Source organism: Cebidichthys violaceus, unplaced genomic scaffold (genome assembly GCF_023349555.1).
Source record: "Cebidichthys violaceus isolate CVI_PGR_0920_01 unplaced genomic scaffold, fCebVio1.0.p SCAF_41, whole genome shotgun sequence".
NCBI lineage: Eukaryota > Metazoa > Chordata > Actinopteri > Perciformes > Stichaeidae > Cebidichthys > Cebidichthys violaceus.
In genome coordinates this window covers 1,484,290-1,501,550 of record NW_027176606.1, presented here as the reverse complement: position 1 = coordinate 1,501,550, position 17,261 = coordinate 1,484,290, and the positions used below count along the sequence as shown (strand labels likewise).

Genomic DNA, 17,261 nt, shown 5'->3' with positions numbered 1-17,261 from the left:
AAAAAAAAAAAGTTTTTCTGAAAGTATGCAAGGCTGGATTACCAATTGTAAGAGAAATGTTATGAATAAGCACAACTAAAACACAGTATTAACTAAACGTAGTAAAAATTTTAAAGGATTTATGATTTTCTTTATATACAGTATACTCAAGCCCCCACCTGTTTGACTGTCTTCAATACTGCCTTTTATTTCGAAAGTCCCGAACGGAAGTCCCCGCCGCTTTCCGCGCGCTCCCGCGATTTCTCTTGGGTACACTCGGCATCCCGGTGGGCGCGCGCCACACCAGACCTCAGCCGCCTGTCATCGCTCGAGCCTGACATCACACACACACACACACACACACACACACACACACACACACACACACACACGGGAGGATTTGCCACAATGTCAAACATTCGCAGGCAGCGCGAGCCCACGGCTTCCCCGCGCCACAATGAGAAGCGTCGCCGCGTGCTGCTGCTCATCCTCTAAATACAGAAGTCCATTCACTTTTTTATGGCTTTACTCCAATGTTCCTGCACAGGATGCGCATGAGGTAAAAAAAAAAAAAAAATGGGTTACTCTGTTCTATTTGATCAATGCTTAGATACAAGTTATTGTTTCCGTGTATATTAATAATTGTGTGTGTTTGAATGTCATCAGACAACATTGACAGCATCTCTCCCCCCCCCCCCCCTCTCTCGCGTCTTTATCTGAAAAGTTGTCCGGCTCTAACATTGACTGTCGTAGGCTATTACGTAACGGGAGTGCGGACAGATGTTACAGTGAGGTTGCTTGCGTAAAGACGGCATCATCTGTACACCACTGTATAACACCAGATATATATATATATATATATATATATATATTCAAAAAAAAGAAAATCTATTTTCTATAATAATAATAATAATAATTATTATAGGAATATTAGCCTGTATTATAAATTAAAAAAAATCTAATATATATATATATATATATATAGATAATACATTACAATAACTAGAATTTGCTTCATATCATTAATTGGGACAGCATAATTCTGTTGAAAATAAACATTATTAGATCATCCTGACATGGTTGCACAGATCATGTTGAATGCCTTTCACTGCAGCTCAGCAACAGCAGGTTTCAACGTGTGTTCCTGCGCTTGCAGCAGGTCTGCGTGAGCGCGTGAGCCCGGGTCGGAGGCCATGCTGCGGACGGAATCTGACCCCCGCGGCCTCTTCTCCTCCGGAGACACGTCCGACAATGACCGCGAGGTGAGGTCATTCGTTTGCACCCGGTGCATATGATGTGCGAGCGGCTTGAATCACGCGTTTGTCTCAGATTTGTCACACATCTTTGTTCTCAGATGGGGGCGAGTTGCGGAGAGGTGGATGTAGTGTGTCTGTGCGAGGCCGGTCCCTGTACACTTTATTCTGAAGCACACACGCCCACGCCGGTGAGTGCTCTCAGGCTCGCCACTTAAGTGTCCGTGGCTGTCGCTCAGTGACGTGTCTTCATCTGTAATCGTGCTCTAAATGCACACCTTTAGACCTGGACCCGTCTGCTGTCTGTCTGTCTGTCTGTCTGTGTGTGCTTTAAAAAAGGTACCGCTGTACAGTTCTTTCAGTCATTATCTCCTTTGTTTTCTGCTCTCAGGACTCACTGCTGTGTGAGCACTGTGGGAAAAACAGGGTGAAGATGACCCGGTACTCCGAGGGATACGGCACAGAGGTAATGTGGGACCAATGTGAGCCTCGGCTCCGACAAACTGACGTTCACGCACACACACACACACACACACACACACACACACACACACACACACACACACACACAACGAAACTGCATTTTGAATAGGTTTCATGGGTATTTTCTTGAGGATTATGTTTGCTTTTCACGTATCAGTAGTACTTTTGTTGCCTCAACATTACCAAGTAGTATTTCTATTGCCTAAACATAAACAAGTAGTATTGTTGCCTAAACATAAACAAGTAGTATTGTTGGCTAAACGTAACCAAGTAGTATTGTTGCCTAAACAAGTAGTATTGTTGCCTAAACGTAACCAAGTAGTATTGTTGCCTAAACACAAACAAGTAGTATTGTTGCCTCAACATTACCAAGTAATATTGTTGCCTAAACAAGTAGTATTGTTGCCTAAACGTAACCAAGTAGTATTGTTGCCTAAACAAAAACAAGTAGTATTGTTGGCTAAACGTAACCAAGTAGTATTGTTGCCTAAACAAGTAGTATTGTTGGCTAAACGTAACCAAGTAGTATTGTTGCCTAAACAAGTAGTATTGTTGCCTAAACATTACCAAGTAGTATTACTATTGCCTAAACATAAACAAGTAGTATTGTTGCCTAAACATAAACAAGTAGTATTGTTGCCTAAACAAGTAGTATTGTTGGCTAAACGTAACCAAGTAGTATTGTTGCCTAAACAAGTAGTATTGTTGCCTAAACATAACCAAGTAGTATTGTTGCCTAAACACAAACAAGTAGTATTGTTGCCTAAACGTAACCAAGTAGTATTGTTGCCTAAACACACACAAGTAGTATTGTTGGCTAAACATAACCAAGTAGTATTGTTGCCTAAACACAAACAAGTAGTATTGTTGGCTAAACGTAACCAAGTAGTATTGTTGCCTAAACAAGTAGTATTGTTGCCTAAACATGAACAAGTAGTATTGTTACCTAAACAAGTAGTATTGTTGCCTAAACGTAACCAAGTAGTATTGTTGCCTAAACAAGTAGTATTGTTGCCTAAACGTAACCAAGTAGTATTGTTGCCTAAACATAACCAAGTAGTACTTTTATTTATTTTTCATTTTAAGTCAAACCATGATGTTTGTTTTTATTGAACCAAACTACTTTGGTTGCCTAAACCAACAAAGCAGTTTTGTAACAATTTTTTTGTTTAGTTTTAATTTACAATGTTAACCACGTGTTTTAAACTCCGGCCATAATCCAGGCGAAAATGCGTGTGTATATATAGTTACGTCACCTGCAGAGTCTGACCTGCATGTGTCTGAAGATTTAATATTTATGTTGCCTTCTTTTTTAGCAGGCAGCTGTTTTGTTTACGTTTGTCCGTTTCAAGGTTTCAGCATGTGAGGAACACGTGACTAAAGGTTCATTACATGGAGGCCAAAACCAAGAGAGAGATTTGGAAACTGAGAGGAATAACATCATATATTTATATATATATATTTTTTTAAACACAGTACTATCAAAGTAAAATCAGCAGGAAGCAACCATCAGATTAGGTGTCTGTGAGCTCATTAGTCACGTGTAGAGGTGTCAGCTGATTCACGCATAATAATAATGGAGATAATAACGAGTGACGCACGAGAACACGCACGCCAAAAGACAAATGCCAAGTGTCGCTGCGTTTGGTTTACAAATAGTGGCGGCCGGTGATGATGATGATGATGATGATGATGATGATGATGATGATTCACTTGGGGCTCATCTGTGCTTCATCCAAGGACTACAAAATAAAAGCCTCATACAGTGATGTGGGGGTTGCATTTATAAAAAAGGCTTTCAAATCTTTCTCGAAATGAACGTCACGACACGTTTTTGTGTTTGATTGAATATTCGTTTCATTCCTGTGCAGGAGGAGTGCGTATTGTCGGACCCTCAGGGGGAGAGTGACGCAGACGCTGACATAGAGGACACAGATTGCAGGTTCGCTGTGCACCGAAAACACTCCCTCCCGTACACGAGCATTAACTCGCACGCAGCACTGTCCCCTCTGACCTGTTGTGCCTTCAACCCGATTGGTTCAGGCTCCCGGAGCCGGGTCCTCTCCAGCGAATCAGCTCGCGGAGACGCAAGCGTCCGCGGGTGGCGCGCCAAGACACCACCGAGAGCGAGGACGACGGCGGGCGAAGCCACAGGTCGCACCGCTGGAACCTCAGGCTCAGTCCCGACAGAGGAGCGCCCAGCAGGACCATACTGGAGGTAGACGACACAGCAATGTAGAGTCTGATCAGTCTCAGTGACAGTTTGTTTACTGGCTCAGCTGCAGGGTGGAATTGATAAACTGCAGCTAAACCGGGAGAAACCGAATTTCCATCAGTCTATACTTCTTCAAATGTGCATTATCCCGTTGAAATGACCCCCACCTCTCGTCTTCTCTGTCCTCCAGGAGAGCGTATCCCAGGTCAGGCCGCTGGTCATCTGCCGGCCAAACGCGGAGGCGCCGGCGGAGCTTCCCCGAGGCTCCAAGCGTCTGACGTCTTTGTGGCCGTCTTCCCTCTCTCTCCCTCTCGCCCTCCTCCTCCTCCTGCTGCTGCCTCTCTCCCTCTCCCTCGTCATCGTCATCGTGTCTCTCCTTCGGCCGTGGGCCAGCGCTTGACCCGACGCTTCGAGAGGATAGTTTCATTACAATAAAAAGCTCCACCCACTCCCACAATGCAGTGGGTGGCGCAACGATGTAAACAAAAAAAAAAAATGATGGTGCTTTACAGAGGATAGTAAGTTAGCGTTATGTGTTCGTAGACGTAACCGTCCATATTTTTAGAGGTTTTTTTTTTTTTCTCCCAGAATACACAGATTTTAAACTTGATTATAACCAGAGAGGCACAGGTTCAAATACATTCACTCTCTGTACATCCAGAATCTGTTCACGACGAAAAAAAAAAAAAAAAAAAGAAAACGACATAAACTCAGCCCTTGCTTTTGCCTCACGATATCTCACCTTCCGTCTCGCTTTCTCACCCCCTCGTTTGTAAAAATAGACCTGGACTCGTCTCACTCCTTATTCTAATGAGCCACAGGAGTGATACGCAGGGGTGGGGGGGTGGGGGGTGGGGGGGGATGTTCCAGGGCTTCACGGGTACATTCGAAACGTAATAAAATACAATAAAAACAAAGGCTCAGTGGGAAAATTAGAAAAAGACGATGCTGCTGAACTATGCAAAGAAGAAGTCTCCTATTTCTTTGGCACCATCGTCGCCTTTTTGGCCCCGTCCCTTTTTCTCTTTGGAAAACAGGGAGTTATAGTTTTAAAATAGAACATGACCCAATTGACAAAGCAATAGCAGGAGAGATCCGATACAGCTCATGATCTGGCAGTACATCTGTCGGTTTAATAAGTACATTACATGTATACTTTTACTTGTTGCAGACGCATTTACAACGCATCCTTCTTCTTCTTCTTCTTCTTGGACTTCTGTGAATAAAATGAGCTTTTAATTATGTTTAAGCAATTAAAACACAGTCTTACAGTTGTTTACTATTATGTTGAATAATGATACGTTTTATCTATATTTATGAATTATTATTTAAGAAGAAAATTGAGCTTGACAATCAGTCATTCCAAGCTGAAATAAAAGCTGTGGCTTTTTCTGTATTGTGTGTTTTGTTATGTGGATTTTGTATGTTTTGTTTTTTTTCCACAGTTGCTTGCATCCTTGTAGAGAATTGCTCATTCCCAATTCAGATCAGGTTGTACTTATCAGTACGAGTCTGATTCATGTTTAGCGACTTTTCTTTTTTCTATTTTCCAGCCTGTTGTATTCTTAGATGTATCTCCATGTGTGTGTGTGTGTGTGTGTTCACGTTCGTGTTTCATGGAGTCATAGAGGTTCAATAAAACTAGATTGTATTTTGAGAAGAAACAGCTTCCTTGTTGTAAATAACTGCAGTTTGTGCCGGTTGCCTTCCTCAAAACACCACAAATTATTGTTACAAAAAAAGCCATGATGACACACACACACACACACACACACACACACACACACACACATGATGAACAAAGTACCAGCCCACACGCCGTCGCAGCTTTAGGCTGATTTTATTAACTACAGACAAGCTAGCTGTTTTCCAGTCTTTATGCTAAGCTAAGCTAACCAGCTGCTGGCTGTAGCTTCATGCTACCAGTACAAATGTGGGCGTTCTGCTAGAGTGGCTTTCATTTCAGAGTAAAAAAAGTGTTCATAGAGGTTTAAACAAACAGTGAAAGCTTTGATAAGTGAAGACAATGCTTCATCTGCTGCTATGAAGAAGACGATTATAAAGAGGAATCGGCCTCTTCTTGTCCCAGCGGTGTGTGCTGCTGTTGAAGACGAGGGCCTGAGGAGGACGGTCCCACAACAAGGTTAGCGCTCCTCACTCCTCACTCCTCACTCCTCCTCCTCTCGCTGCCCGTGTCGCCATGGTAACAATCAGGACTTCAGAGGAATACAGACTTTTCATAAGTAGATCGTGAGCTGCTGCTGCCCAGAGCGACGCGCTCACTGTGGGCGATAATGTGCACGCCACAACATCTGCACGTCTGCAGTGTTACAAACACATTTAGGTTGTTAATGGAGGCCTGCTGTCCTCCAGAGCACACCGTGTTTTTTTTTCCTTCTACGTGGCACTTCGGAATGTCTCAAAATGTCAAATTGTGCAGCTTAAGCCCTCAATTTATTTAAATACATTCAACTTTTCCTTTTTGCGTAGGGTTGAATAATAACCTGACTCACTTGACTGCTTGTTTAAACCTGTGTGTGTGTGTGTGTGTGTGTGTGTGTGTGTGTGTGTGTGTGTGTGTGTGTGTGTGCGCCTCACATGTGAGCGACTGTGAAAAGACCAGAGTCATTGCGTCCTCAGGTAGGAGTGTGTTGCCCACCAGTTTCATTTTCCGACTCACCCACTCACAGTGCTTCAACTTCAAAGCATCGCAATAAAAAAAAAAAAAAAACTCACCCTGTGTCGATACAATTGAAGAGCTGTTATTTCAGAGCATTTAGAGGCCCGAGGTTAAAAGACAAGATCTTTGAATTTGGGGAACATGGACTGTTCCTTAATGCTGCCCACCTAAAGTGTAGCCTGGTTGCAGACCTCTGAATTGTATCTTAGATGTATTCACCTACTACAGCCCAGTTTTCATCAGTTAGAGAATAAAGAATGGAAACATTAGCTCCGTTCATGAAAAACAGCAACAGAACAGTTGTTGGTTGAGGTAAAACAAAAAGAATCAGCCAATGTTTGCTTGCCAATATGACCTGTTAAAGAGCAAAAGAGGTATGAAATGCGGACGAGACACAAAAAGCTGTTTAAGAATGCTAAAAGGTAACATTGACACAACAGGCAAACAACTATTTGCCACGTAAAGATATAGAGGAGCAATACCTCTCTCTTTAATAGAAACTTAGGAAGGACTTAACAAACAAACTGTTGTGATTTTACAGATATGACGCAACCCAATGTCAGTTCTAACAGTGTGGTACATTACAAGGAGAGAGGATATTTATGAGGTTCCATTGCCAGCTATTGCACTTGTGATCCGTGCGACTATATTTCAAGTCAAGGTGACAGTGTGACCCAGCTGTTTGATTTCTCTGTCAGCACAAAGGGCAACAGGTGTGAAGGGAGTTTTTTTGTTTCGGCCTCCTTCTTCCCCTGGCTTCTCTCTATCCTTGACCCAGATTCCACTGGTCTTGGATGTGGAGGAGCAATGTGATCCCACTGGTGACCCTCGGGGCATTTATTACTAATCTCAGGGCCATATGGTCCACAATTAAGAGGCCAAGACCCCAAAGACCACAGGCATTTTGGTTCGGACGGGAAGAAATCCAGCTGCCTCTAGGTCTAGATCATTCACTCTTTTATCACTTGCTTGGATCAAATCTTTACAGTATAAATTCAGAACTGATCACTACAGGAATAGGCTGCAAAGTGGAATCAATAAAAAGCAATAGAATAGACTGCATGGCCTGTAAATGTACTGTGCATGATGTGGTAAAGCGAACAAAACCTGACATGTAACATTACATTATAGCGCATAAACCTGTCGGGTCTCAGACATGGCATCCCAAAAAGTCAAGAATTGACATTACCTCGTGATATAGTACTCTGAATATAGCAACTTCTTTGGTTATAAGAGGATTCATGGGTTCACATGCCGCGCTCAAACATGCAACACATGCAGGAGGAGGGAGAGGCAGGAGAGGAACAAACACACAACAGAGCTGGTGTCTGCAGACGGGCGAAGAGGTGAAGCAGTTTGCAACAATACCGGTAGCATCCAAGAGCGGATCACTACGGCACGAACAGGATTTTCTCAGGGCATTGTTCCCCATAAACCGTTCAAGAAGTAAGTGTTCTGCAATCTGTTGGCTTCGAGAGTTGTGAATGTTTTCAGGGATTTAAAAGGATCAGCTCAAAAGTACTACTGGACAGTATGGCAGTAGAAGCTAATCACTGCCTCCAGGGCTTGGATGAGTGGAGAAGAGAGAGGCTGGAGGGGAGGAAGAGGAGATGGAGGGAGAGGTTGAGTCTGTGGGTTAGAGTCGAGGCGAGCGAAGAGGAGGAAGAGGAGGCATGGGATGTGGGCAGTGAGGAAGAAGAAGTGTGTGAAGGCAAGGAAGTGGAAGAAAATGAAGCAAGTGGGAAGGCAGAAGAAGAGGTGGAGAAGGAGGCGAAGGAGGTGACGGAAGCAGGAGAAAAGGAGGTAGAACAGCGAGAAAAAGACAACAAGTTTAAGAGGGTGGTGAAGGAAGTAGAGGAGCTTGAGGAAGCCAGTGTAGAAGGAGAAAATGAGGTAGAGGATAAGGTGGCAGCAATCAAGGAAGAGGAGCAGGTTGAGGAGGAGCCAATTGGGCAATATCACCTTGCAGAGCAATCAAGAAAACACATGAGAAGAACTGAGGATGAGAACATTCAGCAAAACCATGAAAGTGTGAGGCGAGAGCGCAGAACAGTCAATGAAGAAGAACACTTGTCTGATTCAGTAGAATCCGGTAATGAAGATTCTGAGTTGACGGGATCAGAGGATGGATTAAACAACTTTGACAGAATAAAAACCGAAGAGAGTGCTGCTGAGAAACAATATAAGGATCCCGTGGAACTGGAAGTCCTTGATGAAAAGTCATCGAGGAATGAAAGTAGCAACCCAGGAACGTGGACTTCAAAGGAAAGAAAAGAAGCTGAAGACGACTACGCAAAGTGGAGAGATGAGAAAAAAGCAATTGTAGAATCACAGAAAACTGAAGAAGAAGGGTCTCAAGTTGATCACGAAGAGCTTCAAAGGGAAGAGGAAGAGTCTACGAGTGATGAGGAAGCAGAACATTCAACGGACGAAGAAGCAGATGGCAATGACGAGGACACGGTAAAGATTTACTGCAAAGATGATTATTGCACCGACGTATTCCGCATCTTGACAGAGTTCAGGGACTCCTCCCTTCTCACTGACCTTACTTTGAGCACAAAGGATGGGAAGAGTTTCAATGTACACTCTCTTGTCTTGGCTGCTGTCAGCCTCCGTATCCGAGAAAGACTAAGAAGAAGTAATGTAGATAATGAGAGAGTTACTGAGAGAAAAGATGCAAGTGTTGGAGTCCACGGGTGGTCAGTGTCTCTGGGTCCAGAGGTGGATCAGGTTGGATTGAAGGCAGTTGTGGATTTCGCCTACACTGGACTCATATCATGTTTGAACCAGAACACGTGGCACCAGATTAAGGCTGCGGCTCAAATGCTGGGTGCCCTTAGGGTGCTGGACCTCTGCAAAGAGGAAGAGTCCACAAAAGCCAGAGGGCAGGGAAAAGAAGACATGATCTCGGCTGCAGAACAAATGAAGATCAGTCTTCAGTCCATGAAACAGCTGAGGATGGAAAGAGTGGGCTGTGATGTCATTCTGGAAGCTCTCGGAGGATCGCTTCATGGTGAGTAGAACAACGATGACTTACGCAAGTGTGCACAGCTTGTCAAGCTATGCAAGGGCATTAACCATCCAACCAAAGATCACCAATGCAACCAAAACAGTTTGACTTTCCATATCCGTGTGCTTTTAGTGAGTTTAAAACACGAACACGTAGGTGTCCTCGTCTGTGTTTATTATCCACACTAACCCTTTTACGTAAGTTACTATAACCAACCGAGGAGGCATACGGCTTAAAGTCACTGGTTAACACGGCCACACGTTAAACTGAAACACCTTTTGCTCTGAAATGATTGAAATCCTGAAGGAATTCTGTAAAATTTGAGTCAGCTGTTGATTGATTCTGACAACCGAACATGTAACAAACAGACATTTTGATTCTGCTAACAGTTGTAATTAAATGTTTAAGGCAGGGGTCTTCAACGCGTTTCAGGCCAAGGACCCCCAAACTGATGGAGATGGAGCAAGGACTCCCAACTATATACAGTATATTGTATAAAATTGTGTTTTATATTAAACTGGGCCTAGTGCCATGTATAAACATACCTTTTTCACTCAGAGAGAACCAGGACATTGTGATGTAGCATTTCAAAATTAAAGCCCTTCAAAATTGCATGCATGAGCTAACTTCAAATCACATTCATGAGACAATTTGTCTAACTTCAGATTAGATTCTAGAGGAAATGGTGCATAGTTACGAAATCATTTCACCTTAGGTTGATAGCAGACCACCTCAAGGTGTCACTCAAAGAGAACCAGGACATTCTGATGTAGCATTTCAAAATTAAACCTTTCAAAATCGCATGCATGAGCTAACTTCAAATCACATTCATGAGACAATTTGTCCACGATCCGTTGATTCCTTGGTTTCCCAACTGAAATAGAGTAATCGGGTGATAGGGTTTCTAAATCAAACATACAATTTCAGAATTAAAGTTGCGCTTTACAGTTTTAGAGGAATATTAATTCATAGCTTTGGCATCTTAATTCTTCAGGATTTCTTGGAATTTTCAGGAACAGGTTTTCAAACCCGATCTTTTTATTTGCAAGATATTTAACAAACTCCTCAAAAGATGTATTATTTTTGATGGAACATTAGACCACAGAACTTAATTTTGTATTATGTACTTGTATTGTTTTCACCCAATGCTCCCATACTGTGAGTTGTACAAGCTAAGTGAGTTGTTGCGATAATAATCTAATTAACAATGTCTATAGAAAACAGCTCGATGATAAACGTAAATCCTGTGGAGTCCCATACGTGTCAGTGTGGATTACAGTGGGTCTATACTGTTCTCATTATCGTCCTCCCTTCAGTCCACAAAGTCATCCTGGCTGTGTGCAGCGACTACTTCCGCGGCATGTTCACCTCAGGGATGAAGGAGTCCCATCAGCCTTTTGTGACCCTTCCCTTCCTGTCGGCAACGGAGCTGGAGGCTCTGATTGACTGCTCCTACAGCGGGACTATCCCCATCAGCTGGAAGTGTGTCTTTGAGATCACCAGCATCGCTCTCCAGCTCCAGTACCAGCCTGCCCTCTCCTTGTGCCTCAACTTTCTGCATCAAGAAATAAATCCTCACTCCTGCCTGGATGTGGCATCTTTTGCGGAGGCCTACGAGATGGTGCAGCTTCTTGAAGTCGCAGACGATTTTGTTCTGCGGCAATTCCAAAAAGTGGCTCGTTTGTCAACGTTCAAGGACCTGCCAGCCAAAAAGCTCCTGAAGTACTTGAATAGTCGCTCGCTCTGTGTATCATCTGAGCTTGTTGTGTTCAAAGCAGTGGCAGCATGGATCCAAGCAAAACCCAGAAAAAGGCTGAAGCTCGCTAAAGAACTAATGAAAACCATCCACTTCCCCCTGATGACGTTCGAGGAATTCAAAGAGGTCCAATCACTGAACATGTGGTCTGATCGCAGCCTGGCGAAGCTCTATGAAGCAGTTTTTGAGGATTTCTGCTCCAATGAGAGTCATTGCCGGATCTATCTCCCAAAAGAGAGTCTGGTCTTGATTGGAGGCGACCGGATCTCTGAAGACCTGGGTAGCCGCAGCATCAGCAGAGAACTCTGGTTTGTGAATTCCCTGAGGAACCATATCGGGATAAAAAAGGCCATGGAGTGGAGAAAGTTGGGAGAGATGCCAGAGCTAGAGAGGTACAGTCATGAGGTGGCTGTCCTCAAAGGACAACTATACGTGTTTGGAGGGAAGAAGTACTACGGCATCTGCGACACCCTGAGTTCTGGTTACAGGTGAGAGAGGTGATGATTACAGTTTTGAAGTCATGTCTCAATTACTCATATTTGTCCCATTTGAACACATATGTAGGTATGACCCCCTTCAAAACAGCTGGGAGAGGCTGGCTGAAATGCAGGTAAAGAGATGCTCTTTCTCTGTGGCTGTGCTGGATGGACAGATATACGCCATCGGTGGACATTGTGACCCTGAATATATAGAGAGTGTGGAACGATACTGCCCCATTGGAAACACCTGGAGGTATGTTGGAAGGGATATGGATTTTTCAAAATAAAGTGCATTTGCTATATGCATCAAGCGTGTAGTCTTGCTAAATATCCCTGACAACCATTTTATCAACTAGGTAGCGTGCACAACACATCTGCATGTTGTGTAGGCAGTGATGATTGGCTGAGCAGACATTATGAATTGCTTGCTAAACACTTTACAAACCTAAACATAAAACCAGACGCAGTTGCAAAATTGAGTCTACTGACTCCTGTTGAGAATTTCCGAAACGAGGGATTGGAAATGCGGATATCAGATTATACTTAATGCAAAGTAAATAAGTTACAGAATCATAGCTTAAGATAAAAATGACCATAAACAATTTAATGTTGGGTTTAGGCAACAAAACTACGTTGTTAGGTTTAACAATTTTATGTTAGTTTTAGAAAACAAAACTACGGCTTTAGGTGAAACAATTTAACGTTTGGTTTAGGCAACAATACTACTCCATAAGGTTTAGGTAACAAAACTTTTTGGTTATGTTTAGGATAGAAAAACTCACGGTTTGGGTTAAATTATCTATGTTCCGTCATTTCTTATGTTGTGTGTAAATTACTTACCGCTGACTTGTTTTTTCACACGGGGCATGGACATCGGCCACCTGGGTGAGGGGAGTCGGTTGAGCGTGCCCTGATGAGAAAAGGACAAAAATTGCTGTTTTTTTGCAACAGTATTTCGGCTAACTGGCAACCTTAAATTGTGCGGACAATTTGAATCAGCTGAGGGGTAATCAGGGGAATGCAATGCAGCTAGTGCTAAGACAATCCAATGAATTGTCTATTTGACATAATAGATTTAAAAAAAATTAAAAAACAAAACAAAAAACCTTTACAGCTTTATGGAGCGTATCGTTCAGGCAGAACTTATATTAGTTGTTTCACACATACTGGTTCATCCACCAGATGAATAGTAATGTCCAATCATAGTCATACAGTTTTACAGCACAGTCATTATAACCTGATACTTCCCATCTGATATAAATGTGCAATTATGTTAAGTATGATGCGTCAGACTATATATACTTTCAGATATTTTAGGGTAAATAGGGTAAAACATTTAATTAATAGCAATAACATAATGTAAATGTGTATTTTGGATGTTTTCTTTGCACTAGTCTGATAGACGATTGGTTCTGGAGGCCACATTTTTTGACTGTAGTGTTTCGCCTTAAAACAAATGTCTTCTCCTTCAGCTTCACGTGGCCCTTGGATCTGCCTCTGGCTGGCCATGTAGCAAAAGTTTTACAAGGCCGGATCTTTGTCACAGGAGGGCTGAACAGCAACTGCCAATGTCTTGCATCCATGTTTCTATACCACCCAGAGACGGGAAGCACTTATTTGGCGAACATGGCGAAGCCCCGAGCTCGTCACTGCATGGAGACCCTGGGCGAACGTCTCTACGTAGCAGGTGGCGTCACGGTGGACGACAGCGTGTGCATTGTTGACCAGCTAGCTTGCGAGGTGTACAATCCAGTGGCCGACTCCTGGACTGCCTTTGCGTCTCTGCCAGTGCCACATGTGGGAGCGGGAGGCGCGGTTCTGGAGGGGAAGTTTTACGTGCTGGGTGGATACAGCCAGGAGGACTACAGTGACACCGGGACGGTCCATCGGTATGATCCCGCCCCTCAGAGATGGGAGAACATGGGCAACATGCCCGGGCCGAACAATGACATACGAGCATCTGTGCTGTGTTTGCCACCAGATGCCCGCATGTAAAGCACGGATACATGTCATTAAGTTTAACATCATGTATTGCATTAACAGTGGTATTATTGTAATATTATTTTTTTTCCATTGTCCACAATATCATATCCCACAATAGTTTGACATCTGGATAAAGTTGAATTTATCTTACACAGTACATCAAGTAAACCTTTAGGCACGCAAAAGAGGGGATACCAATCTAATGTAGAGCATTTTTTTGATGCCATGTATTGAAATTAACTGTACGGCATTCAAAAGGCCCTGTGATGAAATTATTCATGTTCTAGTTTGGGATAGGATGAAAGCAATAACAAACTATGAACACAGGATGGAGCTGCTCCCTCCTGTCATACTTTTAGTGTGAGGTCAGTGAACACGTTAGCCATTGCAGAAGATGCAGAGAGCCGCTTTTGGTCACCAGACACTGCAAGAAGTTTGTTTTTTGTATGTAGCGTTTCGAAGAAGGTCCACACATTTATTTTTGCATTCAAATTTATTTCAACATGAGCTTTTATTTTAATTTAGGAGAGGATAATCATACTTTGTCATTTTCACATGCTTTGGGACAGTGCCACAGTGTAAAGACAGTGATATTACAGAATTTTTTTGCATAACCATCTCTCCTTGGTGTAAAAGCACAGTGCAATGCATTGTGTCTAATCACTTACACAGGGAAGACAAGAAAACCACTGAAGGTCGTGTGTCCATTCAAGTTGTCGAACACTCTGCCGTTATCCCACAGCTCCATGTGCACCTTATCGCCAGCAGCCAGTTGCAGAGCGACAGCGTTACTGCTGCTGTCCGAGCCGTCGGCTGTAGGGCCATCGTAGGTTGAAATCTGGCGTGCGCCGTTTTTCATTAACATGGCCCCCATGACGTGAGTGTTGTAGCCGTAGGTGCTGAAGCTGAAGAAGTAGAGACCGCCCACTGGTGCTGTGAAGATTCCTGTAACGGAGCAAAGAGAAGCAGATGAAAGATGAGTTACTCGAATTACAAACAACTAAGTGGTTGGAGCCAATGACTGGCCCTATCGATTTAAATTTAACTCGTGTTGCTTAGTGTGAACCATTTCACATTACACTTGGTCTTATAATACTTTGTTTATATGAAATAAAAATCAGCACTGGGAAACACTGGAGACTTGAGTCAAACGGCATCAGCAAATTCTTCTCTTTGTTTGTTCTTGTTTGAAATACCAGAAGCTGATGTGTGGGTTTTACCGCCTTAGGACATTTAAGTCTACAAGTTGACTGCAATCGTATCTTAATAAATTGCTTCAAAATATTACTGTGAGACTGATTAAGCAGTTTTCTTTGCCAAACCGTTAGAAAAAATGTAAATAAATGTTGATTTTCTACAAGCCCATGGACACACACACACACACACACACACACACACACACACACACACACACACACACACACACACACACACACACACACACACACACACACACACACACACAACGTAAGAGTGCACAGTACCTGTACTTTGGTCATAACCATTGCCAGTGTTTGAGAAGACTCTTTTGTAAATCAGGGCCTTGTCTGTGCAGGGTCCTTTGTAAATCTCCCCGAAGTTTGCCAAAGAGGCCGAGAACGCGATCTGAGGGGCACCTGTGTACAGTTACACGGAGAAATGAACGTGAAAGATGCAATGGTCTGGTATAAAATTGAAGATTGGTAACACAGACACCTAAATACTAAAAGGCTGATCATCTCACCTTTAGCACTACTCCGTTTCAGCCTATCGATCTCCTCCTCTGTTGCATTCAGTCTCGTTTTCAGGCCTGTACAAGTTTTAAAAAAATTAAAAAGAATGAAAAAGAATATATATATATATACATTACTCAGAATTTTGGGTCGTATCATATATATGTGTAAATAGCTCATCATCATAAACATTACCTTCATTCTCTTTCTTCAGTCTGTCCACTTCAGCTTTCTGTCCCATCAGCTCGTCTACAGTTGCGTTGAGCCCGGCCTCCAGAGCTCCAACATCATTCTGCAGACTTTCTACATGTTTAAGTTTGTCCTCCAAGTTCTTGATTAATTCCACTTTATCTCTCAGCCACTCGCCAATATCCATGTCGCCTCTCTGTCCAAACGCCGGCTCCACAAACAAGAGTCCCAGCAGGGTCAGCAGGAGCAAAGCCCTGAACTCCATTTCCATTTATCTGTAAATTTCCAGTCTCTTGGACATTTTCCTCGCAGATTGTGGAGGGATGTTGTTGTTTTTTCCCACAGAGGCTTATATACCTGCTCCACTCGCTGAGAGGGGTCGTCGGATGTGAGCAGTGTCGAGGCCCTCAGGGACCCCAGTTCTAGTCGTGTCTCAACAAGCCAACTGGGAGGATTTTGTGAGCGGGTTTGCCAGTAAAATATCAATAGGGAATGTGACAGACATCATATAAACCTATGGATAATAAAATACGTCTGTATAAGTTATCTGATAATGTTATTCCAAAGTGAAATAAATCCTAGTATCATTATACCATAGTTCAGTTTGAGACTATGTTGAGACTAAACTGCACTGTATTATTAGATTATTATTGGCCTGTTTGTATCACATCACTATTTGACTGAAGTGTCACACAATTATGAATGAATTAATGACTTTGCTCTTGATTGTTTCGGATCATCTCTTTCAGGCACGTCTCTGCTGCATTATGTCTCTAGTCTTGTCGAATCATGCGCATTGGCCCCTATTAAAAGTGCACTATACAGGGTTCAGAATGTGACTTTTTTGTTTGAGCACCTCATGGCATAATAAATATGTTAAAACCACAGACTCCTATTCCTTGCTCAAAAGGGCTAATTGTGTGGGCAGGTATTTGTATATAGAATCTGCGTTTACCTTGGAAAAAGAATCATAAAGATGGTTTTCCCTTTTGCATTGCGTGAACCCAGCACAAGCTTTGATTGAGCTACGTTACATGTCCGAATAGTAAGAGAAGTCTACACATGGCAGAATATCAAAGAGAAAGGTTTGGTGGTTTAAGTGGTGAGGGACATTCCCTAGATGTAAGAAAGCTCTTGTTGCACCCTCGTCACAAACCAACAGTGACGAGTGAGACGCACGCAACCAAGCAAATTATTAACGTAAAGGCAACATAAAAGGCAAGCTTAAACTAACAGTGGTGTGTGAAACCAGTAATTTCAGCAGTGCAGGTGAGTGCATTAGTGGAACGTGTATAATGTTGTATAGTAGAAACAAACCATGATGTCAACCAAAAACCAAATGGGTGTCTCAGGAAGTAGACAGGGACCTACTAAGACTAAAGAGGGTTTTTAAAAGAGTGCACTGGTATTAAGGGCCCATGTGTTGCCAGTGTTGCTGATGACCTCAGGTGTTTCCACTCTGCTGGTGACCCTCTGCCACGCCCACCTCGAAAAAAGGTAAGAAGGAGCTGCCACACAAGAC

The 17,261-nt window shown here is 43.0% G+C and overlaps 3 protein-coding genes across 4 annotated transcripts; 2 read left to right on the top strand and 1 right to left on the bottom strand.

The window, feature by feature from the left end:
- Positions 1 to 240: 240 nt before the first annotated feature.
- Positions 241 to 4,630, top strand: si:ch211-63p21.1 (uncharacterized). 2 transcript variants are annotated; one of them, XM_068728298.1, is made up of 7 exons: positions 241 to 538; positions 1,139 to 1,241; positions 1,334 to 1,423; positions 1,624 to 1,698; positions 3,587 to 3,657; positions 3,759 to 3,933; positions 4,121 to 4,630. In XM_068728298.1, exons 2-7 carry the CDS (start codon positions 1,173 to 1,175, stop codon positions 4,328 to 4,330), a joined length of 690 nt encoding a protein of 229 aa, XP_068584399.1. In that variant the 5' UTR covers positions 241 to 538; positions 1,139 to 1,172; the 3' UTR covers positions 4,331 to 4,630. The 2 variants fall into 2 exon arrangements, with proteins under 2 accessions (XP_068584399.1, XP_068584398.1); XM_068728297.1 differs by having other exon boundaries at positions 1,136 to 1,241.
- Positions 4,631 to 8,073: 3,443 nt separating this feature from the next.
- LOC137886006 (kelch-like protein 26) lies at positions 8,074 to 14,983 on the top strand. Its single transcript, XM_068728381.1, has 4 exons — positions 8,074 to 9,623; positions 10,937 to 11,864; positions 11,941 to 12,108; positions 13,328 to 14,983. The coding sequence occupies exons 1-4, from the start codon at positions 8,144 to 8,146 to the stop codon at positions 13,848 to 13,850; spliced, it is 3,099 nt and encodes a 1,032-aa protein (XP_068584482.1). The 5' UTR covers positions 8,074 to 8,143; the 3' UTR covers positions 13,851 to 14,983.
- LOC137886007 (cerebellin-1-like) lies at positions 14,503 to 17,046 on the bottom strand. The gene is made up of 4 exons (XM_068728382.1): positions 15,746 to 17,046; positions 15,562 to 15,627; positions 15,323 to 15,454; positions 14,503 to 14,783 (listed from the first exon to the last, which is right to left on the bottom strand). Exons 1-4 carry the CDS (start codon positions 16,008 to 16,010, stop codon positions 14,503 to 14,505), a joined length of 744 nt encoding a protein of 247 aa, XP_068584483.1. The 5' UTR covers positions 16,011 to 17,046.
- Positions 17,047 to 17,261: the final 215 nt, after the last annotated feature.

Bases quoted from the DNA above. Each gene is read 5' to 3' on its own strand.
- LOC137886006 (XM_068728381.1), top strand. From the start codon at position 8,144: ATGGCAGTAGAAGCTAATCACTGCCTCCAGGGCTTGGATGAGTGGAGA. The intron at 9,624-10,936 runs GTGAGTAGAACA...TCCTCCCTTCAG, and splicing joins TCTCGGAGGATCGCTTCATG to TCCACAAAGTCATCCTGGCT. The intron at 11,865-11,940 runs GTGAGAGAGGTG...ACACATATGTAG, and splicing joins ACCCTGAGTTCTGGTTACAG to GTATGACCCCCTTCAAAACA.
- LOC137886007 (XM_068728382.1), bottom strand. From the start codon at position 16,010: ATGGAAATGGAGTTCAGGGCTTTGCTCCTGCTGACCCTGCTGGGACTC. The intron at 15,628-15,745 runs GTAATGTTTATG...AAACTTGTACAG, and splicing joins ACTGAAGAAAGAGAATGAAG to GCCTGAAAACGAGACTGAAT. The intron at 15,455-15,561 runs GTGAGATGATCA...AACTGTACACAG, and splicing joins GAAACGGAGTAGTGCTAAAG to GTGCCCCTCAGATCGCGTTC.
- si:ch211-63p21.1 (XM_068728298.1), top strand. From the start codon at position 1,173: ATGCTGCGGACGGAATCTGACCCCCGCGGCCTCTTCTCCTCCGGAGAC. The intron at 1,699-3,586 runs GTAATGTGGGAC...ATTCCTGTGCAG, and splicing joins CCGAGGGATACGGCACAGAG to GAGGAGTGCGTATTGTCGGA. The intron at 3,658-3,758 runs GTTCGCTGTGCA...CGATTGGTTCAG, and splicing joins ATAGAGGACACAGATTGCAG to GCTCCCGGAGCCGGGTCCTC.